The 26767-nt window shown below is 40.5% G+C and overlaps 1 protein-coding gene across 11 annotated transcripts in view; it reads right to left on the reverse strand.

Moving 5' to 3' along the window:
* The window catches only part of PTPRK (protein tyrosine phosphatase receptor type K), a 354281-nt gene that overhangs the window by 78407 nt on the left and 249107 nt on the right, over window positions 1-26767 (reverse strand). For all 11 annotated transcript variants that reach the window (XM_075203050.1, XM_075203040.1, XM_075203044.1 and 8 more), the window contains exons 12-13: window positions 24225-24498; window positions 21299-21335 (exon numbers count right to left, since the gene is read on the reverse strand). In XM_075203050.1, the coding sequence (XP_075059151.1) occupies window positions 21299-21335; window positions 24225-24498 (311 nt within the window). The remainder of the gene's footprint in view (window positions 1-21298; window positions 21336-24224; window positions 24499-26767) is intronic.

Below are 26767 nucleotides of genomic sequence, written 5' to 3' on the forward strand. Positions count from 1 at the left end.
TGAAAACATAGTTGTCAACAGTCACAGGTCTTTTGAGATATGTTGCTATTTTCCAATATTAACCGACGACACACTAGATATTTTTCCTCTGCCTTTTTGATGCAACCCTCATTCTCTGGTCTTTAGAATATGATATTTATTGTGAATGTGTGTTATAATCAGGCTAAGGACACAAGACATGATGGGGATTGCAGTAATTCCATGCTGTATTTACATGTAAAATGCTTAAATGCATTGTCTCAGTAGCAAAGAGTCCTAGGAAACGGTTGGCAACTTTGTGTAAATATAGTGGGTGCTAATGGCAATAAGTAGCCCCTCTGTTATCTCCCATCCTGTAATCTCTATATACTACAGTACATGGGTCGGTAACCGCCCGGCACACGTAACTGATGTGGCACATGGACCACTTTTGTCTGGCACGCCGTAGCTCCACAGCTGTCTCTCTAAAGCAGCGGAGGATGGCCGAAATGGAGCTGCAACTCAGTTTTGGCAACCATTGGCTGCTTTAGTGAAGCAGCTCTCAAGATACGCTATGGAACGGAAGACGTGTGGGCGGACTTCAAGGACAAGTATGAGGCACAAAATGTATTGGGGGCACAACTGTGTGGCATTCAATGAATTGGGGGCACAACTGTGGGGCATTCAATGAATTGGGGGCACAACTGTGGGCATTCAATGAATTGGGGGCACAACTGTGGGGCATTCAATGAATTGGGGGCACAACTGTGTGGCATTCAATGAATTGGGGGCACAACTGTGTGGCATTCAATGAATTGGGGGCACAACTGTGGGGCATTCAATGAATTGGGGGCACAACTGTGTGGCATTCAATGAATTGGGGGCACAACTGTGGGGCATAGTATGAATTGGGGGCACAACTGTGGGGCATAGTATGAATTGGGGGCATACTATCAATTACAGCACAACTAAGTGGCATATTATCAATTGGGGGTACATTTATGAGGCATGGTATGAATTGGGGGAACAGCTATGTGGCATGATATTAACTGTGGGCGCAACCGTGTGGCATAATACAACTTGAGGGCACTACTGTGTCATAATTTGAACTGAGGCACTACTGTGTGGCATAACGTTTATTTGTTGGTCCCATTACTATTAATAGTATGATATTAACATCATAAAAGAAGCCATAATTAAACATGCATATCTGGCACAATTGGGCTTTACTAGGCTTTAGCCGGCACACTGACAGAAAAAGGTTGCCAAACCCTGCTGCAGCATACAGTTGGTTACATGTGTCTTGAGCAGAGACTTTAAGATTATACAGTAGTTCCTTAAAGCAAAGGGAACCTACTTTGCTAATAATCTGGCTCAGTAGAACATATATTGAGTGTTATTTTGCCTACATACCTTAAAGGCATATTTTTTAAATATGAGAGATAGCTGCTTTGGCCTGCTGACAGCTATCATAATTCATTCTAAAAATGTGCTGGGATTAGAGACCCAGTAAAATCTTCCAGAATTTTTAGCAGGCATATTTTATCTGTTTCTAAGATTAGGCTGCAGGCAGCGTGCTGTAAGTCACTTCCAAACATACAGTTACAGACTGAGGTTTTTTGTTACTTTCTGGCACCCAAACCTGGTAAAACAAACTTTATGAACAGTCTCCGAAAAAAATCATTCTGGTTGCTATGCCAACAGAGGCCTTACATCTCCAACAGTCCAAATCATAAACAAGGGCCACCTTCCTGTTTTGATATTGAAGTAGAAGTTGGTTATATATCCAAATTTGAGTATTTTCACATAATGTAAGCAGCATTTGCATTTCTGCATTAAATGTGGTAATCAAGGTTTATTCATCTCAATTATGCTGCATATTATATAGATTATATAATATAGTATTAAATACACACACATATACACACACACACACTGTGGTCGAAGTGTAAATTTAGAAGTTGTGGTATGGAAGATGTAAGTGAATGGAATTTTATAGTCTTACAATCAAAAGCAGTAGGAGAAGGAGCAGTATGGTATGGCATGCCACAGTATATATTAGATATGCCTGGGCTTAGTTTTCGGAAAACCAAGCCCACCCGAACATAGCCGATCCGAGCTGGTTTGGTACTTTCACATACCCTCGGACCTGAAAACCAGGCAAAATTTTGTCGCGTCACCAGATCTCGCAAGTTTTGGATTCTATAAGTACTGCCCTCCTTGGTGATCTGGCACCATTTCACAAAAAGACACAGAATGGGTAGCAGGGTTGTTTGCAGTCTTCATTGCAGTTGGGAAGCATGATAGCTAGAGCAGAAAAAGAAGGTGTGGCAGTTTTCTTCAAAGTCTCCAGTCACACAAAAACAGGAGAGGTGACAGTGTTCATTGCTGAAACAACAATTCAAATAATAGGGCTGGCAGTGTTCTTATAAGTCTACAGTCAAATTCTACTGAGTCATCAAAATGGATTCACATCAGTACACAGAAGACCAGGAGCACCAAGCACCTGCTGGCACCAGTCACGATGATAGTAATCCCTGTACATCATCTGGTAAAGCCTATGTTAAAGTGCATAGTATTTTTAAGTCAGTTAAACAAAAATGTAAAAAATATACCTTTTAACTTGGGTTAAGAAAAAAAAACACTTGTAATCCAGGCAAAGTTATCTGCTGAAAAAATAAAATTGCCAACATACCATTCTACACATGCAGTAGCAAGGAACGAATCAGGCCTTCCCCTTTCTCCTTGAGTGCTAGTTCTACAAATGTCACTGAGGCATCTTCTTGTAAGGTCAGTCATGACTATGAAAGATCTCATCATTCTGACTCAAAAAGTGGTTCCCAAATTCTTACACGTATAAAAGCAGAGCTGGAGGAAAACAGCAAAGCATTACAAGAAACTATATGTTCAGATTCAGAAATGACAAATCCCTGAGGAGAATCTATCCACGAGTGCTATGTGTAAGCCTGACCTTTCTGCTACTGTACTCATAAAGAAGCCTCCTTTCAGCATTTCTGCAGATGTGTGGATGAGCAGATCAAATGTAACCGGTGATACACAAACTGAGGATACCACTTTGGAATTGCAACCGGATGAGGAGGATATTTGTGTAGCTGACGACAGCGTTAATGAGGATGTTGATGAGGATTATGTTGTTTGTGTAAGTCCTGCACCAGTGGAAGCAGTTCTTGCACGTGATAAGAAGAAGTCCCTTCTCATGCCTGGGCATAACACCAAAAAATCCACTTCTTATATGTGGAATTATTTACAAATCCTGACAACAGTTGTCTAGCCATTTGCAGCATTTGTAAAGCCACAGTCAGTAGAGGTAGGGACCATCTAGGAACCTCATCCATGTTATGTCATTTGGCAGCTGTGGGGAAAATGTGAACCTTCTGCTAATTTTTGGAAAAGCAGCTTGAGAAACTGAAGGAGGAGCGGAAACAAAGCAATTAGGCTAAGTATGTTGTACTTGTAGGTACTTTATTCGCTTCGCCAAGATCCAAGAGTTATCAAATTTTGAAAATCTAATCACTACATTTTGGCAACTGTGCTTGATCCTAAGTTCAAGAGCTATGTTTTCTGTTTGTTTCCTACTGACCCAGATCTCAAAAGACGCAAGGAGTTCCTGTTGAGCAAGATGACAGCTCAAGTGTTACGTGACAGGACGGCGTCTCGTCCTTCAGTTTCTCACTCAACTGCTACTAGAAAAAAAAATGTAGCTTTCCCAAGAGACCCAGGGATGATGCAGAGGACTCAGCACAACATTTTGACATCTGGTCTGGTCTAAAAGAATTGACCAAAAGTTGTGACGCCTCTGCCATAAGTCCACCTGATCCCACTATCAACATCCAAAGGATGGTGGATGATTATTTTAATGACAACATAGAAATAGACACGTCAGAAAGTCCCTTTACATACTGGGAGAAAAAAAGGGATTTTGGAGACTCATGTACGAACTAAGCTGCCCATCCTCCAGTGTGTACTTGGAAAGAATTTTCAGCACAGCCGGGAACCTTGTCAGTGATCGGCATAGGAGGCTACTTCCTCAAAATGTGGAAAAGATGATGTTCATAAAAATAAAACTACAATTTCCATCTGGTCTGGACTACAGTAAAAGAATTGACCAAAAATAGTGACACGTCTGCCGTAACTCCACCTGATCCTACTGTACGTGTGACCACATACTTTGTTTTTCACTGGGTTCACCATCTCCTATTGTGTTATAGGAGTGCTCTGGGTGATGGCGATCTCCTCATCTTCATCTTCGAAAGCTTAGTCTGCAAGGACAGGCGATACACCCATTTGTTTTTCTCAGGTCTCTTAGCTGTTCTTCAAACTGGACATATTTATTGTCCTGCTTCAGGGCCTCATCTGTATTATTCTTGTGAAGCGCAGTGTATCTCTCGTGTCCAAGCTCTCTTAAATCAGGGATCTAATCCGGTGGGTCATGCTTTAACTTAAGTCTCCTCAACTGCATCTATATATTGGTTTAAATCTCTGTTCAATGCACAGTATGCCAACATGATGGATTCCATGCTGCCCACATGTTCCGTGTCACAGTCTGTCTGAAACAGATCTAATGCTACTCCAGTTGTCATATCCATTCCTGTGTCTACATAAGTTTGGCAGTTCTTCAGGGAGGAGATATCAACAGAGAAGGAGATTAAAAGATACAGCACGAGCAGACATGGTTTAATAATGTAGAGTTGACAGTACTGTTGGGCTTAAGGCAGCTAAGCTATGGATAGCTTGTTTTGTGGGGGTCCAAACAAACCAAGCACTTCAGCCGCAAATGTGGCACTCCTTCTCGCTGGAGCGCTTGGTTTGTTAAACTGTACAATAATATAGAATATAAAATATTATAAACACTAAAATGTTTTCCTTTTCAATATCATACATAAGGGTGGGTGGGAAGGCACAAGGACAATTCCATCTTGCACCATTTTTTTTCTGCCACTATTGTGTGGTTATGTTTCCTAGATGTGCTATGAACTGCCGCGTGTTTGTGTCGTTGCTCTGTCTCTTAGCATCCAGCCAGGTCGCTGCAGTCTTTGCCCGAAAGCGTATGAAAATAATATTGTGACCTGTGAGGTGGTCAAAATTGACTGGAAATGACTGGAAATTATTGTTACGGAGGTTAATAATATTGTAGGAACAAAAAAAGAGCACAATTATGTGATTTTACCATTTTTTTTGCAATCTTTCCTTAAAAATACAGATCCAACACAAAAACACGGTGGTCAGTGAACATCTCTTGTATACATCCCCACTCCGACCACTGTACTGTATATATATTTATTTTCAAATGCTGCATCTGTTATTTTTTATTTTATTTCATGGCTTGTTAATTTTGGAATCTATTTAACAGAGAGACAAAAGCCCTAAATTCTATAGTGTTTGCAGGATTTCGCGCTTCTCCCTATTTATCAAAGCCCTACTACTGGTGATGGGTATTGTGAGCAGTAGCCTTGATCGGGGATCATCCTGCGATACTCTCTGTGCAAAGCATGAGGAAGCCTATTTATCATGTACAATTGTTGGTTCAAGTACTGTCACTGCCCTCCCATTTTTAATGCCATCTTAGGATGGAGGCAGCAGTGAGGAAGCAACTGAAAAAAATGATTAAAATACCGAAATATTTCTTTGTTCTCAAAAAGTTTGGAAAAGTATCACCCACTTGAAGAAGTGGTAGAGATCAACTTTGCAGTCAGCATCTCCACAAGTAACTCCAGTTGTCTATGTACCCAGATATGGCTTCCAACTGTCCTGATTTGTCCGTAACTGCAAATGTTAATTCCCAATGTTTATTTTACCATGATTCAGATAATATTTCATACACTCAAGTTAGAAAAGTGAGTCCAAACAGGTTCCAGTAACGTTTTATCTCAATTATGAAGCAAATGATTGCACGGGGCAGTTTCTTTGGCAAATTTAAGGTCATACGGGTGTCAGATATTTTCATTTTAAAAACATGGAAACTATAACCCTGAGCACAAATCCAAGAAAAGCTCTGCTGATTGTGGCACATACAGAATGTGCTTTGGGCAGTTAAACAGATGCTGCTGATATGCTTTTAATCTAAAAGTAGGACTTTCTTTTTCTCTAAAATGATTTACAATGACCAGACAAAATAGGATGAATTGTAAAAGTCACTGTGTGCAATGCAAGGGGTTTAGTAGTATTAGGGATGCAACTGACAAATCTTTATCTGTCGAAGAGGCTCAGAGCTCTGTTTATTGTCCTGAGCGCACAAACTATCGTCTTTATTCTCATTTTTACAGATTTGGAAGGCTTTCAGATGACATACGGATGGCATTAAGAGTATCAAGGGTTTAAACATTGCGTTGCTATGATAACAGAAGGACAGAAGGGGCAAGAGACTATCAACTGCAGGCAAAGATATAGTACAGGTTGGGCTGTGCCATCCTAGGATATTGTGATAAAGATAAATAATTCCCTATGATTTCTCTTTCTGTGGAATCTATCATTCTTATTTTAACCATTGTTACCAATTGTCTCAGATTTCCAGGGGTTCTTTTAGGCTTTAGAGACATTTTAGTCACTGGACATGTGCTTATCTTTCCACTATTGTGCATTTTGAATGAAATTGTAACTACTCTTATTTACTAAGTGGAGTATATCAAAAGAAAAAATAAACCATAATTAAGTTTTGTGGATGTTATAATGCAGATAGGTGCATCTAGACAGTACCACGTGTGAAATGCATGTGCTCACCAGAAAAACGTCCCTAGAAATGATTGTAAAATGTTGGCAAATTATTTAACCTTATCACATATGCCTAATCTTATTTCCTCATACACCAAACAATTAACACTGTCTGCCATAACAATTACCTGAACAACAAATATTGGGGTCTATACTTTTCTTGGTTATGTAATCTTTCCTTTCCCTGGTCCATTATCTTCCTCCACACCACGCTGTACTCTTACTTATTTTCTTTGTACAATTGAGTTGTGTGTTACACTTAACCTATCTCGCTTGCTCACCCTCTTTAGTAATACCATTATTAATAGACCTCTATAGTCACCTTTAGTTCCACATCTCTTTGTTTCCCATCAATCGCCTTTCTCCCATACTTTGCTTTCACTGTATTCTCTCCCTCTACCTTGTGTCCAGCCCACCACTTCTGCCCCTTTTAGTTTTGCCTTTCACTGCAGTCAGCTGCTCGTTTCGTCCGTTCTCTCTTCAGTGCTTCACATCTGCCTGAAATTATTAAACAGTACGACCAACCAAATGACATGTCAATCGGCACTTTGGAACGACTTGTTCATCATGCAAGTATACACACTAACACGATATCTGAGCGAACAGTAGTATATCGGCTGATTGGTCCGATTGGTAGAAAAACCTCCACAGCGTACCTAGCCTAACGTAACAAAAAAACACAGGGGTCCATTGCTACTGAGGACTCAAAAAGGTTGTTCAGAAGTCTTGTATCCCAAAAAGGAGTTATTACAAGCCTTGGCCACCAAATTTGAGGCATGGTGTCTTTGGCCACAATTTCTCTAAAAATCAGGTAGAGTGGATAGAAATATCTTATTAAGCCTCGTTGGAGTAGAATACCATTGGTAGTAGACTGTACAAGAAGTTTCCTTGATTTTAGTGGAGATAGAACTTTTAGCAATACCCGGGCTCATGACCTCCCAGGCCTCCTCCTCTGGTGGGAACCCAAGATCACTCTCCCATTTCGCTTCATTATAGCTCTGTGGCAGGGCCATCTTTTCCATTGGGCATGATGGGCAGCTGCCCTAGGGCCCCACGGGCAAGGGGGCCCCATAGGCACGGCTCTTAATGTGAATAAATAATCCTGCAAAAGAAAAAAACCTGCAAAAAAACCCTACAAGGGTAACTGAGCAAGTACATCTATCTCTATATATCTATATCTATATCTGTATCTGTATACATCTATATATCTATATCTAGGGGCCCCAGTACACTGCTTTGCCCGGGGGCCCATAATGTTGTTAAGATGGCCCTGCTCTGTTGGGGTAGGGCAGCATAAAAAATAATATCATAAATTTATGAAATAAAACTTCTGCTTGTTAGTAGATGTCTACAGATATTTTCAAATGGGGTCAGATCACGAAGAGTGTGCGCCAGGAATAAGGAGTGCAGGGAATGGCGAATTTATAAAAATTCAAATGAACTCAGTATTTGGGAGAGGGGTGTTTGTTACAGTCCCGCTAGGGATGGCCAGCTCGTAGAAATCAGTTGGCAAGTTTACTTGAATCCAGTTTCGGGACCTAGTCATGGTCGATACGTATAGGTCCCAAAGTCTCATTGCAATTTTAAGCGTTGGAAATATTTTGGTAACAGGCGGTCTTTATTTTTTTGGGTAAGCCCGATAACATAACATAAAATAATCCAAGCAAGAATAATGTTTTTGGTACACAGTGCTGAGGCCACCTGAGCTACAGGTCAGTTATTTACAGCAAAGCAGACAGAGTTTGTCAGTAATTTACTGGAGAGTAGATTTGCTATTGGCAATAGAGAAGGTTAAAACCTATCACAGATACTACCCTCTGCTATCCTAATATTGGTCCGAATTTAAATTTGTACCAACCATACAGTAAACATATGAAGGTATGCAAACTTATTTTACTTAACTGATTCTACATTTAACAAGAGGAGATAAACTCATACTGTAATACAACATATCAATTGATTAGACAATCCCAGGCCTGGACTAACTTATTTCAATTTATTTAAAATTATGTAAACATTTTAGCTCTGTAGTCCACACAAAGTAATTTTTCAGATAATATTGATGTAATCTATTTAGAAGACAATTGTTGAAGGATTGCACAGCATAGAATGAGTTAACATGACATTAAAAGACACTAAAAACACCATAGACCAGAGAAAGCTGATCTTGCTTTTAGTGGTGATTTAGTTAATAGCACTTGCCTATGACCACTGCTTAGAAACACACTCTCTGCAGGAGGCACCACGCTGGTACTGGTAGGACAACTATGGATAGAGGAATTGTTTTCTAAGACATTATCAGATGTGATTTAAAGCCCCTGGATTATTTTTTTCCCATCAAACTTTCCATACAGAGCATCTTAAGCAGTAGGTGGTAGTCAACTATAATAACGAGCAAGCAGTGAGATAGAAATGTACACCCAACATGGTTTCATAGCAATTTCGGTCCATTAGTATATACAAAAAAAAAAAAAAGTAGGAAACTATTTCAATTTTCAGATGGCAGGCTTTGCCATTTAAACAGCAAAATGCATAAAACGAAAAAAACAGCTATTGAGAAACTGTAATATTTATTATTATGCAGTATATATCCTATACCAAGTTTTGTCTGGTTAGAGGCTGGTTGTTGCCAACTTCACAGACTTCCTAAATACTTTAGAACTCAATGCACAAAAATGTCACCAGGTTGGAGCATATAATAAGAGCATGGCTGGTAATTTTATCCCAAGTGAAGGTGATAACTATGGACTATTAAAGGCAAGTAGAGTGATTAAATATCAACTATTCATTATTCTGATGCCAACATGACAAAGATTAATTAATTCAATCTTATGAGAAATCATCTTAATGATAAAGGAACTATTAAATGTTGAAAAGAGCTCCTGACCCATGCAGTTTCTTGATTAATGATGAACGACATCAGCTCCAGAAGGGTTAGAGATCATCTAGAGGACTCTATTAAAATTATCTCTATTTTCAGGAGAAATACAGAACTACGGCATGTAACAATGCATGTGTAGGTATGGGTCTGATATAGGACTGTTCTTTCTGCTGAAATAGAGATCATACAAAAAAAAAAAGCAAATTAATATTTTGCACTAAACATAAGAAAGTTGCTTGTTTCTCATGGCTATAAAAATATTTAAAGGTACTCTTTACTTTACTAAACTTAATTACTTTAACTGGATTTTTTCAAATGTCAAGTCCGCAAGACATACCCTTTGTGGTATGTCTAACCATGAGCATAGCAGTAGAGAAAACTTAAATTTCACACAGTGCTGTTATATAACTTTTTATCTTACACCATTTCCTGGCCTCCTATGTAAACTCTTCCTCAATACAGGCTTCAGTCATCTACCTATATTAAGCTGTAATGAACAGTAAGTTGATAGAATTTTTATTATAGAAACAGAGAAAGCATGCTTGTAAGATTTATCTATCAGCATAGGCATTTAGCAGCAAAATGTAAACTAGACCAAATAAACCAATAAGACTTGTTTTCATTGAATTGCTGATTGACTGTTATGATTCAGTGCAAGCAATTATGATATATGTTTATAAATCTATGTTAGTGTAGACTAGTTTATTCAAGGGAGGACAGCCAGGTCTCCTTGGAGAGATACTTGGAATTCTGGACATCACCTGCAGAGTGGGCAAGTAAGCCTCCTGCCCCTTTCACTGTCATCACTTCTGGCCCACCAACTATGGCAGCAGAGTATTCACCAAGGCACCAGAGGCACTAAATAAACTACGTTACATAATATCACCCAGTACCCACATACCAAGAAAGTTTAATCCAATGTTCTGAAATTTGTGATAGTAAAAAGTTTGAAAAAAAAAAAGACAAATTGACATATCTGCTCTAACTGTATGTTAACTATGATATTATTGGAATTCAGCTCAACTTCCAACAACCCTTATTCAAAATAGATGAAATGCAACCATCTGATCAATACATGTAGGAATGATAGGGCTCTAAAGAAAGTGCTAAACTAAATCCATTGTGACACATTAAATGCTGATCTGAATTGCATATGACACAGCAAACAGTGCATGAACCTAAAGACAGTGGGACAATGATCAAAGTCTGAAGTTATATAGTGACAGCTATTGCCACCCCACCACTTCTGTGACATACAGGCAAGCTCAGTAATAATTAAATTGCATGCATACTTTAAAAATGAAAACTAAGTAAAATAAGGAAGTTAACAGATGTGGAAAAAAAGCCAGCTTGGGAGAGGGAAGAAAAACCATATAATTGAACATGAGCACTAATGATCTCGTAACCTCCATTAACCTGAATAGATGATAATGGATAGTTAACAGTACATTAAGCCACTTGTCGCTAGACTAGGCAAAGGTCTTGAAGTAGAAAAGCATTTACTTAAAGGCTTCGAGTTGGGTGGCTAAAGATTGCAAAGGAGGGAAATAAAAAAAAGCTATTTTACAAAAGCTACAATTATAACAACATAACGGATATAAAATAACACAACAGAAAGATTTGAATCATGAAACCTTAAACCCTAGTTCAGATAAATACATGCAAATGCTCCTATAGAGCACTTATGGGTATATTTATTATTAGGAGAAAACCTCTGTGGAAAACCCTGCCCAAGCCTCTTTATAATAGAGTACCATTACTCTCCTTCTCATTACCATCTCAGGACGGTGAAACCCGGTGGCCAGTACCTGAAAAATGCTTTGTAACTAAAATAAAGCATTTTTTTCTTTTTTGTTTATATAATTTTCACTTTGTAGATATTATTATTATTTCATTTATTTTAAACAAAAGTGGAACTGGAAGCCCAAGTTCGGTTTCCAGTTCTAGGACACATTTGCGTGTCAGCAAGCAGTCACGCATGTGCAAGTGGACCCAAAGCTGTCGCTGATGAGCGGAATATCACTAAGTTGTTCCCAGCAAAATTTTAATAGTGAATGGAAGAGAAGATTTTCTCTCTGAGATAGAAAATCTTCCATGTCTCCTGATACCGGTAAACAGACCACAGGAACTTGTTTAACAATGTATACTGGAACGGCAAAAATACATAAGACGGATAATAGAAAAAATTTAGTTATGAGATGAGCATTAAATAAGGAGCTGCCAATGTTTTGACAATGACTATATTTGCCTTTAGGTTTATGTGATTGAGGTTTCCTCGGAGGACACATGTATCAATATGTTCATAAATTCATAGCTGTTTACATGTAGCAATTGCGTTTACTGAAAAGTAGACGCCCATACTCACATACTTCAGTAAGCAACGTTAGAAACTTATTGGCAAGGCATACACCCAGTCACAAGTGACATGGCAGCAACCATTATTTAAATGCTTGAAGTGCACACAGTAAGTTGCTTTCATAACATTTTATGTGTTTTTTTTTTTTAAAGTGTTAAAACTGGTTTTGAAAAACCTGATTTTTGCACTCAAAATAAGAAACAAAACATTCTTTGGGATAAAACATTTTTAAATATGCAGTTTGTGTTAAATAGTACATACATTTTATTGTAGATTGTGTCACATGATTTAACTGCATTCCCACTAAAGAAAATTTTTCCTACTGTAACCCCACCCCTAGTTGGAGCACCAGGAGCTGCTAGATGCACCTGTTTCCAGATCTATAATACAGAACTGGTAAAGAAGGATGACACTGTTTAAATGGCGGCAGAGGGGGGGGGGGGTGTGTGTGAAAAGGAGGACCAATCACAATCAAGACACTGTGGCTTGTGCTTGTGTTCTGTGTTCCCATGCAAACCCTTAAGTTTTCACCTGTGGCTGTCAGAGAAGTGGATGAGCCCCAAAATAAAGGCTGCACAGAGAAGCCCCTTGAGCTAGGGCTCAAGGGCCACACTATTTAAAAAAGTGTATGATATATATATATCAAAGTGGTATAGCAGTGAATTAGTATAGCATGTGCTACTATAGGATTGGATGTTGTTCTAGACATCCAAGTCTATGTTACACCAGGAAATCACAAGTTCTATCATAGGGCATCCTTCGGACAAATTAACTGGATCTTAATAGAGCTCTATAAGATTACTTTCCCCATATCCAGAAGCCATGAAGTGTCCTGAGGAATACTTGATTACTTCCTACATGTGAGCTGGCAACACCAGTAACATGAAGTGATGGGTAATGATGGCAAAAGTAACTTAGTCTGATTCCTGGATTTTGGGACATATTCAGTATCCGCAGAGTTCTTCCGTAATGGTCAAAAAGGCACTTCGCGGCGATGTAGCATCGCAGATTTCTCTCAGTCCCACTTAGGGGTGCAAGGAGTAATCCGCAATGTTGAGACACTGTAGTACCGGAAAATGTGCACAGACGTGATGTTCGGAGGAGCATTGCAGCTAATTGAATATGCTCCTTAAAGTTGACAAAGCATCCTCAGGAAATGTAAAAAAAAGACCAAAAAAACAAACAAACAAAAAACCTTAATGTGCTCTAAATCAAACATACTACATATATTAAGAAATATACAAATAAGGAGTTTTATGAACTCATTATACTGCTACATTTGAAATAGGGAATTAAAGAACCCAGATGGATCATTTTTATCCTTTATTAATATCAATAACTTTTATTGCAAGAATTTTCCTAAATTTGAGTACATAAAGTAAAAAGGGGAGTTAACAACAGCAGAGAGGGATAAACAGCTATTTCTGTTGTAAAAAAAAAAAAAAAAAAGTGGTAAGCAGTAGGGATGTGCACCGGCGACTTTTGAGGTCTCGTGTTTTGGATCCGGATTTTCGTTATTTTTGAGGTTCGGATTTGTCTCGCAAAACACTTGACGAAAGGTCTCGGTTCGGATTTAAGGTTTTGGATTCGGATTTTTTTGCAAAAAAAAATAAAAAGTTTAAAAATCAAGTTTTTGGGCTTATTTTCACTCCTAGGCTATTATTAACCTCAATAACATTCAATAACAACCATTTCCACTAATTTACAGTGTATTCTGAACACCTCACAATATAGTTATTAGTCCAAAACGTTGCAACAAGGTATCTTTCTGGACTGCGTAGAGGAGTGGGTCACCACAATATATATTAAAAACCCTGAACTTTTATGATTCGCACCAATAAATGTACCTGGACTGCGTAGAGGAGTGGGTCACCACAATATATATTAAAAACCCTGAACTTTTATGAATCGCACCAATAAATGTACCTGGACTGCGTAGAGGGTTGGTTTACCACAATATCTTAAAAACCCTGAACTTTTATGAATCGCACCAATAAATGTACCTGGACTGCGTAGAGGAGTGGGTCACCACAATATATATTAAAAACCCTGAACTTTTATGAATCGCACCAATAAATGTACCTGGACTGCGTAGAGGAGTGGGTCACCACAATATATTAAAAACCCTGAACTTTTATGAATCGCACCAATAAATGTACCTGGACTGCGTAGAGGAGTGGGTCACCACAATATCTTAAAAACCCTGAACTTTTATGAATCGCACCAATAAATGTACCAGGACTGCGTAGAGGAGTGGGTCACCACAATATATATTAAAAACCCTGAACTTTTATGAATCGCACCAATAAATGTACCAGGACTGCGTAGAGGAGTGGGTCACCACAATATATATTAAAAACCCTGAACTTTTATGATTCGCACCAATAAATGTACCTGGACTGCGTAGAGGAGTGGGTCACCACAATATATTAAAAACCCTGAACTTTTATGAATCGCACCAATAAATGTACCTGGACTGCGTAGAGGAGTGGGCACTGGGCACCACAATAAAATATATAAAAAACCTTCAACAGGTCTGCATTACACTACACATACGGCTGCTCCTCCATCCTCTCCATCATATACATGTTGGAGTTTTAGCGTGTGACAACCTCTTGTTTTTGATAATGTCAGTGCATTTTGAATATTTTTCAATTTGCCCCACACCACTGAATGTACTTTATCTATGATACGCATCTATCTATCTTGACTGCGTAGTGTGGTGGCCCCGGTACACAATTTGGTACCGAGGCCACAATATAATTAAAAAACCCTCCACGTGTCAGAATTCCACCAAACAAGTATCTGGACTGCATAGTGGGGTGGCCCCGGTACCCAATTTGATACCGGGGCCACAATACCTCCTCCAAACATGGTACAGACAATTCGTCATTGAGATCCCAGACAGACAGGGTCAAAGTGTTATTGTTTGACTTTGTAAACCCAAAAAACTGTCCCTGTTGCACATAGTCGTGCAATGAAGACTGACTTTTTCATTTAAAGGCACCATCTTTCAAGTGTAGTGTTTGTAAGTCTAAGTCATATTATACTTTTGGTAAAATTGGTTTATTTTGTTCCTCTTTATGGTAATTAGTAATAGAATTAAAGTATGAAATAGAATTAAAGTATGAAATAGAATTAAAGTATGAAATAGAATTAAAGTATGAAATAGAATTAAAGTATGAAATAGAATTAAAGTATGAAATAGAATTAAAGTATAAAATAGAATTAAAGTATAAAATAGAGTGGTATATAGAGTTGTAGTGTGGTATAGATAGAGTGGTCCACACAATATAATAATAATAAAACCCTCAACTGGTCTGAATTCCACCAAACAAGTATCTGGACTGCGTAGTGTGGTGGCCCCGGTACACAATTTGGTACCGAGGCCACAATAAAATTAAAAAATTGGGCATCAACTGTCACCGTTGTTTAATATCTGATACACCTAAATATGGACTGCACAGTGGAGTGGCCCCGGTAGTAAATTTGGTGCCGGGGCCACAATACCTCCTCCAACTTCCAAGTGTAGTGTTTATAAAGACAGACAGCGTCGAAGTGTTATTAGTTGACTTTCTTAACCCTAAAATTGTCCCAGTTGCAAATATTCGTGCAATGGACAGTTACTTTTTTATTGAAAGACTCAAGCTTTCAAGTGTAGTGTTTATAAAATATAAACAACAATACAGTAGTTTTAGAGCACGTCAATACCTCTTGTTTTAAATTATGACACGGCATTTTACTTTTGGTTTAATTTCTTGAATTTTTTTAAATTTGGTTTTACTTTTTGAACATGGCAAACGACTGTTGATTGGTCATATAATGCAAAAAAAAAAGGTCCAAGATGGAATTGTCCTTGGGCCCTCACACCCACCCTTATGTTGTTGAAATAGGACATGCACACTTTAACAAACCAATCATCTCAGCGACAGGGCCTACCAAACAACTTTGGCTGAAATGATTGGTTTGTTTGGGCCCCCACACCAAAAAAGCTATTCATCTCTCCCTGTACAGACTAAACAGGCTCTACTGAGGCAAGATGTCGTCCTCATCCTCAACCTCTGATTCCTCTCCCCCTACAGTGTGTACTTCCTCCTCATCACACATTATCAATTCGTCCCCGCTGGACTCCACAACCACAGGTCCCTCTGTACTGTCTGGAGGGCAGTGCTGTACTTCATTGAGGAATTGATTATTCATTTTTATAAACATCATTTTTTCAACGTTCTGAGGAAGCAACCTCCTTCGCCGCTCACTGACCAGGTTCCCCGCTGCACTAAAAACTCTTTCCGAGTACACACTGGAGGGGGGACAACTCAGGTAAAATAGAGCCAGTTTGTACAGGGGCTTCCAAACTGCCTTTTTTTCCTGCCAGTAACAATATGGACTGTCTGACATGTCTACTTGGATGGTGTCAGCAAAGTAATCATCCACAATTTTTTCTATTGTGACAGCATCCAATGCAGCGAGAGTAGACATGTCTGCAATGGTTGGCAGGTCCTTCAGTTCGGACCAGATGTTATCAGCATCCCCGCCAGTGCCTCTTTTGGGAAAACTGAGCTTTTTCCTCGCAGCCATAGATGTGGAAGAAAATGAGGGTGGAGCTGTTGGCATGTCACGGTCCTCTTCAGAGGACAATCTCCTGACCAGCAGGTCTTTGCACCGCTGTAGACTTGTGTCCGCCGGAAACAGAGACACAACATACGCTTTAAACCGAGGATCGAGCACGGTGGCCAGAATGTATTCCTCTGACTTTAAAAGAGTGACCACCCTCGGATCCTGGCAAAGCGTACGAAGGGCTACATCCACAAGAGCTACATGCTTGGTGTAATCGCAATGGCTTACCAGCTCCTCCCTCACTTTCTCCAGCTGCTTCTGCAACAGCCTGATCAGGGGAATGACCTGACTCAAGCTGGCAGTGTCGGAACTGACTTCTCGTGTGGCAAGTTCAAATGGCTGCAGAACCTTGCACAACACGGAAATCAGTCTCCACTGCGCTTGACTGAGGCGCATCCCCACTCCTTTGCCTATGTCGTAGGTGGCTGTGTAGGCCTGAATGGCCTTTTGCTGCTCCTCCATCCTCTGCAGCATATAGAGGGTGGAGTTCCAGCGCGTCACAACCTCTTGTTTGAGGTGATGGCAGGGCAGGTTCATGCTTTTTTGATGTGCCTCTAGTCTGCGGTAGGCACTGGCTGAATGCCGAAAGTGTCCAGCAATTTTGCGCGCCACCGCAAGCATCTCCTGCACACCCCTGTCACTCTTGAGGTAATGCTGCACCACCAAATTAATGGTGTGGGCAAAACATGGGACGTGCTGGAAATTGCCCATATTTAATGCCCGCACAATGTTACTGGCATTGTCTGACACCACAAATCCCCATGAGAGTCTAAGTGGGGTAAGCCACTGGGAGATAATTTCCCTCATTTTCTCTAATATGTTGTCAGCATTGTGCCTCTTATTAAAGCCTGTAATGCACAATGTTGCCTGCCTTTGCACGAGCCGCCATTTTGTAGTTGCTGCTACTGATGCAGCTGTTGCTGTTGCTGCGGAAGGGGATGCATCTACCCAGTGGGCTGTCACAGTCATATAGTCCTTCGTTTGCCCAGAACCACTTGTCCACATGTCCGTGGTTAAGTGGACAGTGGGTACAACCGCATTTTTAAGAGCACTGAGGACACTTGATCGTACTTCTCTGTACATTTTTGGTATCGCCTGCCTAGTGAAGTGGAATCTCGAGGGGATTTGGTACCGGGGACACAATACCTCCATCAACCCTCTAAATCCCACTCCACTGATGGCGGACACCGGGCGCACGTCTAACACCAACATTGCAGTTACAGCCGCAGTTATACGCTTTGCAATAGGGTGACTACTATCGTATTTTGTGGTCATGGCAAACGACTGTTGGACGGTCAATTGTTTTGTGAAAGACTTAGCGGTCTTACGACTTCCCCTCTGGGAAGATGACCGACTAACAGCAGCAACAGCAGCAGTGGCAGTAGTAGGCGTACCGCTGCAGGATTCCTCGGATGAATCCCGTATTGAGGAGGACTCAGTCTGGCTGCTGACTTGGGCTGCAGGACTGAATCTGATGGAGATTGTGGAGGAAGTTGACGAGGAGGGTGTTGCTGGTGTGTATCCAACTGGACCACGGGATTTAGGTGTCCCTGTACCGATGAGGGTCCTAGCCCCAGTTCCTGAACTAACCACTTAACTATGAAGGTTATTCAGGTGACGTATAAGGGAGGATGTTCCTAGGTGGGCAAGATCCTTACCCCTGCTTATTTGAGCTTTACATAAGCTACATATGGCCATACATTGGTTGTCTGGATTTGGATAAAAATAACTCCAGACCGAAGAGGTGCATTTTTTGGTCTTCTGACCAGGCATGACGATGGGCTTTTTCATCCCATGGACATCAGCTGTTTCCCCCCCTGGTGCCTCATTTACAATAACCACATCACCATCCTCATCATCAAGTTCCTCCACAGCGCCAGCTACATCATCAATAGCCTCCTCCCGAGCCACCTCTTCCCGTACAGTGATGGGAAGGTCAGGCTTGACAACCACCAACATCCTTGGACTCGCCTTGTGGATTTGTGATAATTTCTCTTTAGAAGGCAGAGTTGTTTGCTGTTTTGTTGCTGACAGCATAACTCTCTTCAATTTTTTGTAGGGGGGGGGAGGAGGAGGAGGGCTAAGATCCGTGGGTGAAGCTGAACCACTAGTCATGAACACGGGCCAGGGCCTAAGCCGTTCCTTGCCACTCCGTGTCGTAAATGGCATATTGGCAACTTTACGTTTCTCCTCAGATGATTTTAAGTTTCTCTTTTTGCTACTTTTTCTTAACTTGGGCTTTTTGGATTTTACATGCCCGGTACTACGGGATTGGGCATCGGGCTTGGAAGACGACGTTGATGGCATTTCATCGTCTATGTCATGACTAGTGGCAGCAGCTTCAGCATTAGGAGGAAGTGGGTCTTGATCTTTACCTACTTTATCCTCCAAATTTTTGGTCTCCATTATATGTAGCACAAGATACTGCAGAATGTGTGAACTTGGTAATATTGCAGTACCAATGGACTTATACTGCTGGATTGGTTTTGCAAATTTGGTTATAATTATTATATATTTATTTTTTTTAAAAAATTTTTATTTTTTTTTACTTTTTTTTATTTTTTAAAAACTTGGGAATAATGGGGAAATAACTATGCCCTTAGAAGCACAGAGCACAGGACACAGCACCACTGGACTGAACAGGACACGGCACAGGACCCAGCAGCACTACGGACCTCAGCAGGACAGAGCACAGGACACAGCACCACTGGACTGATACTGCAGAATGTGTGAACTTTGTAATATTGCAGTACCAATGGACTTATACTGCTGGATTGGTTTTGCAAATTTGGTTATAATTATTATATATATTTTTTTTTTTTTAAATTTTTTATTTTTTTTTACTTTTTTTTTATTTTTTAAAAACTTGGGAATAATGGGGAAATAACTATGCCCTTAGAAGCACAGAGCACAGGACACAGCACCACTGGACTGAACAGGACACGGCACAGGACCCAGCAGCACTACGGAACTCAGCAGGACAGAGCACAGGACACAGCACCACTGGACTGATACTGCAGAATGTGTAAACTTTGTAATATTGCAGTACCACTGGACTTTTACTGCTGAATGTGTGAACTTGGTAATATTGCAGTACCAATGGGCTTATACTGCAGGATTGGTTGTGCAAATTTTGTGGTAATTAAAATAAATTTAAGTAGTTTTTGGTATTTTTTAAAAAAACTTTTTTTTATTTTTTTAAACACAGGGGAATATTGGGGAAATAACTATGCCCTTAGAAGCACAGAGCACAGGACCCAGCAGCACCACTGACCTCAGAAGGACAGAGCACAGGACCCAGCAGCACCACTGACCTCAGAAGGACAGAGCACAGGACCCAGCAGCACCACTGACCTCAGAAGGACAGAGCACAGGACCCAGCAGCACCACTGACCTCAGAAGGACAGAGCACAGGACCCAGCAGCACCACTGACCTCAGAAGGACAGAGCACAGGACCCAGCAGCACCACTGACCTCAGAAGGACAGAGCACAGGACCCAGCAGCACCACTGACCTCAGAAGGACAGAGCACAGGACCCAGCAGCACCACTGACCTCAGAAGGACAGAGCACAGGACCCAGCAGCACCACTGACCTCAGAAGGACAGAGCACAGGACCCAGCAGCACCACTGACCTCAGAAGGACAGAGCACAGGACCCAGCAGCACCACTGACCTCAGAAGGACAGAGCACAGGACCCAGCAGCACCACTGACCTCAGAAGGACAGAGCACAGCACACAGCACCACTGGACTGATACTGCAGAGCACAGCACAGCACAGCACAGCACAGCACAGCACGAGATCTACCAGGACAGAGGACCACCTAACACACCCTCCCTCTACCCTGATCAATGCCCGAGTGAAGATGGCGGCGACTAGCGGGGAATTTATAGGATCCGAGTATCGCGAGATCCGACAACGGGATTATGAGTCAGAGCCTCAGTTTCACATTTAAATTTGGCGCCAATACCCGGATCTGTCTCGGATCCGACTCGGATCCGCAACGTTCGGGTGGGCTCGGATTTCATAAATCCGAGTGCGCTCATCCCTAGTAAGCAGACACAATAACACATTAGTATCCCTAAATTGCAGAACTCCATACAGCACAATATATTCCTATTTGTTCCAATCAGAGAACCAAGTTATAAACTTGCTGTAGATTGAGGTGCATTTAGGAGGTAAGGTGTGGGATCTGGAGTGTTATTTGACAGGTTATTTGAAGAGCCTTCTCCATCCATTGCATATTTGTGCCATTTCAACAACTTAATAATGGGGGAAGAGGATGAATTAGAATAAGGCACACCCAGGGTCTCCATTGGTGGTTAAGTGACAGTTAAAGGAATAGCCATAATAGTAATATTTTAAGTAGATAAATCACTGACATTGTTGAACTTAAACTGCAGACTCCTGCTAAAAAATAACCAAACAGAATGTAGACATGGAAAACATATTTGTCTTGCCACAACTTGGGCAATTCGAAACAAGCAAGATGTTTTCTTTCTAACTAATGTTGCCAGCTTTTTACTAATTCTCCAGCTGTTCACAGGAACAAGATAGCAGAGCACACATTTCAGAGATAAATTTATCATTGCTCCTAAATTCTGTCTCCTTTCCACAATATAGGCTGCATGACTCAAAGCAAAGCACGTAACAGATAAATGCACTTGTCCGGGCATGAAAATAGGTGACTAACAGAACTTTACTACTGGTAAGCAGCACACAAAAGACATAATAAATGGCAGGCACCATACGCTTACCTTTAGTCGCAATTCTCACACACTGTGTTTTAGTTTCCTGATGGAAGAGAGACAAAAGGCCAGTGAGCATGTATTTTCATTTATTTCTTTTGCAACAAAATATGTACACATTGTTAATATTAAGCTAAGATAATGCAGAGAGAACAAAAGTGTTCAATCAATGCAGCAACAAAAATAAGCAAAGTAAATAAACACAATTCAAAGGCAAGAAAAAGAAAGATTTAAGTTGTATATGCTACAACACGAGCCCTGGGGGAGGGTCTTGGGGAGAATTTAAAATTAAAATTGTAATAGTCTGCATATTTGCATTATGAGCAACAGTGCCATATTGTTTGCTCTTTTAAATATGTACATAGCAGGGTCGCATGCAGGATTTTTAAGGGGGGGTTTCTGGAGACCCAGAAACCCCCCTGCGTGTGCCCCTGCATAGATTTGTGCCACAATTTTGTATATTATTCAAGATCAATAAAACAAACACACAAAAAGCTAAATGAGGGGTAACAGAGAAAAGCTAGACTTTACACCCAAGGAGGGTGTAGCAGGGAGCTAGGCTGTAATTAGAATATCATTTTGCCAGATATATGTTTTTATTACTCCACATAGCAACACCAACAGATCATTAGCAATGAATCAATGGCAAAGCATCTGTTTATCTTGTAAATTGGGAATTCCAAGCCTGTACCCAAAGAAATAATCCATGACTGGCAGAAGAATTTGAGCAACAGTACACAGTTGCATAACCATTTGCATCAGCAGCTTGATCTCTATTAACAAAAGGTCAACAAGAATAGTGCAGCAAAGTAATAATTTCACAGATATCATACTATCAAAATCCCAACCAGCCACAGTAGTAAAATAAAAAAACATCTTCAATTTTCTTTTGGTTAGGTACAGATCCCCAGCTATCAATCTTGCTGCATATCCTAGCAATTTCACCTAATCCCCAGACACCTGGCATGGTGGCTCTATAACAAGGATGCTGCAATCTCCAGTTGGACCCTATTTATCTAGAGGAAGATTCTCAAATTGGATTTTAAAGCATCTAGTGTTATTGCTCTTCGTGCTGTGCTTTCGTTTTATTCAGTTTAAACAAGGAAATCATTCACAGGCAGCGGCTTTGGCCTCAAACTGCTTTTGCAGCTTTTCATCCCTTTAGCCCACTGTACTTGTAAACTTCTCCCAGCATGTACTTCCCCCATAATTCCCGCAATAAATAGCAAGCAAAAATAGTAAGAGTTACCAAAGCGCACACTATATGCTCTTGCGAATAAGCTTCTCATTCTAAAAGCGTCATGACATATTATTATAGTACTACTCTGATAATATAATCGGATTAAATTTACATAAATAAATTATACTTGTATAATAAATATATATATATACCGTATATACTCGTGTATAAGCCGAGTTTTTCAGCATACTTTTGTATGCTGAAAAAGGGCACTCGGCTTATACACGGGTGAACTTACCTGGTGTCCGGTCCCTCGGCTTCAACTTCTGCATATGCGTTCCAACACAGGAAGTTCGGCATTTGGAACGCAAACTTGCGTTCCAAATGCCGAACTTCCTGTTGTTGGAACGCATATGCGTTCCACTGCCGGGTAAGTGAAACGCTCTCTCTCTCTCTCTCAAAACTGTGCGGAGAAATTGTTTGACCTGGTGGATAGTTTTGCTAAAAGCAACAAACGAAAAGTAGCAGTGTGGCCTTTGCAGATAATTTTACTCGTTCTGTGGCCAGAAATTATTCAGGACATTTCTAAGGAAGTTGTAGACGAAAACAAAATGAACAAGGTGAGAATGTCCATTTCTACACAAACTCCAGTTAATAATCTCACCTATACGGAGATTAACATATTGTGTAGTACAGTTGAACAAGAATAAATGATCACAAAATAGCATTGAACATGGGCTGTATAATTGTTACCAAATTATAGATATACATAATATGGGAGTCAGATATTGATAAATAATGTGAAAACTACCTGGGAGGGATTTAGTTTCATGGTAAGATGGCGTTTTAGTCTCTCTCTCTCTCTCTCTCTACTAATGAACAAACAAACAATACAGCCACCATGTTCATACATTTATATCCCTAAATGTATATCCCTACCCCTTTATTTAGGTTAGGTTGTACCCAATGCCAATGATTTTATAATCATTTATGAATGTTCCTTGTCATCTACTGTTATTTATGGTTTAGCTAAAAATGATTTTATAGATTGAACCTATCATTTTTATTTAGGTTTTTAAATTAGCGCTCTTTTCCACCCTAGGCTTATACTCGAGTCAATAAGTTTTCCCAGTTTTATGTAGTAAAATTAGGTGCCTCGGCTTATATTCGGGTCGACTTATACTCGAGTATATACGGTATATATCTCTATCTATCTATATTAGAAATATACATGCATACATTTCAGTTCCACTGCACATGTGCGGTCTGGCTGGACGGATCAAGCATGTGCATATGCCCCGATACTGGTCCTGCAAATGTGATACGTTAACCCTTACTGCACTGGGTTAGTATTGCTCAGCTGTTCCAGTGATATTTTATTGTTAAATTGCGCCAACAATTGATATTCTATCTATAAAAGCAGCTTCACCGCTGCACTATGATTAAAAAAAAAAGCCACTAAAACTCATACAAAGTATGACCGACTACTACAAGTTATTGCTTCTAAAGGTGGTTCTTCAACCTACTGCAACCTGGACTCACACAAGGTTCCTTCCTGTTAGCTTATTTTTTGGTTGAATACATAAAGTAAAAGCTTTTATGTGCTGTTCCATATTCGTTTTAGCACAATTTTAGGACTTGGTGAGGACAACATGATTGTTAATCATTTCCTAATATGTAAAAACACAGATATTCACATGGCCATATATAGGAGCTAGCAAAGAACAATGTGCACAGGGCAACATAAAATCTCACCTTCTCGACACTGCTTACAGCCTGGAAGTAGATATTATAGCCTTTACGTGGGGCTAGCGGTGGGTTCCAAAACCCTTGGTAAGTCCTGTTGTCACCAACCGTGAACGGAGCAGCTTCAGGAAGGTTAGAAGGTGGCAGCTCTGCAGCAAAATAGTAAGGGGAACCACCATTGCCACCATTGTTGTAGGCCACTGGGACCTGATAACACTCCATCCCTCCAGTCTCCCTCTTTGTCCGAAGAGGACGCAACTCTTCCACTACAATTTGGTAGGCGCTTTTGAAAGGAAAAACAAACAAAACATAACGGTGACTTAATCCTTGCACATTGTAGACACATAGCAATTGTACCTATTTCATATTAACCAAAGAAAACATCAAAAGTTCCCTAATGAGTTCACATGGAATAACAGCACACGAAGATAGCTTACTAAGAAATCTATATACACAGTACATACTATAAATACACTTAGATGGTTCTGTAATCTCTGGCCCTGGGTTGGTGTAATATACATATGTCAAAATTCTACCACATTGCAGTGATTCACTAAACAGTCCAAATAAGACGTTTGTGAAAGTTTCTAAAAAAAGTATGGTAATTTCTGTCTGCAGCCATAATCCACAGAACACAAACATGCTGAAAATTGTACACAAACAGAACAGATACAGATTTTCCTTTTATCAGTTACTCTGACAAAGCACTGGGACAGTGATCTATTACCTACTTCTCGCCATCTCAAAGTTTAGTAAAATAGATCCTATATAGCCTAAAAACAACATCTAATTTTCCATATGGGGGTTGGACTCACAATGCAGACTTTATATTTCTAAATGTGTAGAGACTGTGGCTGTGGCTCCAGATGTTCAACTACAACTATAAGCATATTAAATAAGCAAGCTTAGAGATCTTTTTGTTTATGCTTGCCCTACATGAAAGATTGTTTGGCACTGCCCTTTATTATTCTTCCTTGTCAAGATAGCTTTTAGAAAAGTATGGTCACTAAACATGGGATAAGAAAAGCACTTTAATGTGATTAACATTGTTATAGAAATTCTAGTAGACTACATGAAGAAACTAGGCATAAAAAAAGGGTGCAAGCAATGTCTTTCCTTTGTCCTTAGAATACATGGGCTACTTTAAATATTCTTACATTGTATTGTTCTATACTCCTGACATCCTCCTGGGCAGAAGCGGGGCTTAATGACATGATTGGAATCATCATCATGAACTCATCCCCATTGAATGATGCCTCAAATTGCACCATTACATGGCAGGATGCAGGGCCAAGATGACAATAGCATCACCACATCCCCTAACGCACTTGTCACAGATAACCAACAAGAAGTGACGACTTCCATTGGCAAAGAAAACCATTTTTTTAAAAAAATTGTTAGGTGTCTTATACATAAATGCTTTTCATTTGTCTGCGTTACTTACCTTCTAATCCTCAATCACTATGCTGTAAGTACAGCGTAGCTGACACAAAGGGGCATATTCAATTGACAGCGGGATCGGCGAAAATCCCGCTCTCAAAAAATATTACCGTTAATACGGTAATCCTGCTCGTAAATACCGTTAATACGGTAATTTACTCGCTGGATTTCAGCTCGCAGCTCAGGGAGCCTCGAGCTGAAATCCAGCGAGATCAGGCCCGGCGCTCCCATTAGGCAAGGTTAGGCACTTGCCTAGGGCGCCGGGCTCTGGAGGGCGCCACAGAATACTAAATGACTTTAAAACTGTGCGGCGACCGCTGACCATACCTGTCACGGCCGCCACACAGCATCAGATGCATGGGGAGGGAGGAAGAGGCTATTTTGTCACCACCGCCGCCTCTCTGCTCCGTCTCCTCCCCTCCACTTACTAGTGTCAGTGAGTGGAGGGGAGGAGACAGAGCAGAGAGGCGGCGGTGGTGAGACAAGGTGAGGGAGGAGGGAGAAGGGCGGCAATTTTTGCGTGGGGGGGGGGGGGGGCGCGCCGATTTTTTAAAAATGCCTAGGACGCCATGGATCCTAGCACCGGCCCTGAGCGAGATATTACCGTATTACCGGTAATATCTTTCGAGCGTGGGATTTTTGGCGATCCCGCCGTCAATTGAATACCCCCCAAAGAGGCAGATTCAATTATCTACGTTCTTTAGAACAACACGGCTACGAGATTTGACAGAAAATCTGAGCTGATTTTCTCTGCTGATGAGCAAAAATCAGCAAAGAAATTACCGTAGTGATGGTAATAATGCGCAGCACGCGGCTAATTGAATCAGCCCCCATGGATAGGGGAAATTACAACTGCGTAGAAAAATATGGAGATTCTTGCGCTTCCCAAGGGAATGTAAGTGCAGCCGAGGAGATATAATGAAGGGGAATGTCCCAACCCCTAACAGATAGCAATAGTCGGTATCTCCGGCGCGGGAAAAGGAATGGAGGAAAGGGAAGCCAAACAGCATAAATATTGAAAGGCAAAAAATATATTGTTCTAGCAAGTAGGCCAGCCGGCGTACTTGTATTTATTGATAAAGATATATTACCTTATAATACAATAAAATGAC

The sequence above is a fragment of the Mixophyes fleayi genome, chromosome 3 (genome assembly GCF_038048845.1).
Source record: "Mixophyes fleayi isolate aMixFle1 chromosome 3, aMixFle1.hap1, whole genome shotgun sequence".
Lineage (NCBI taxonomy): Eukaryota > Metazoa > Chordata > Amphibia > Anura > Limnodynastidae > Mixophyes > Mixophyes fleayi.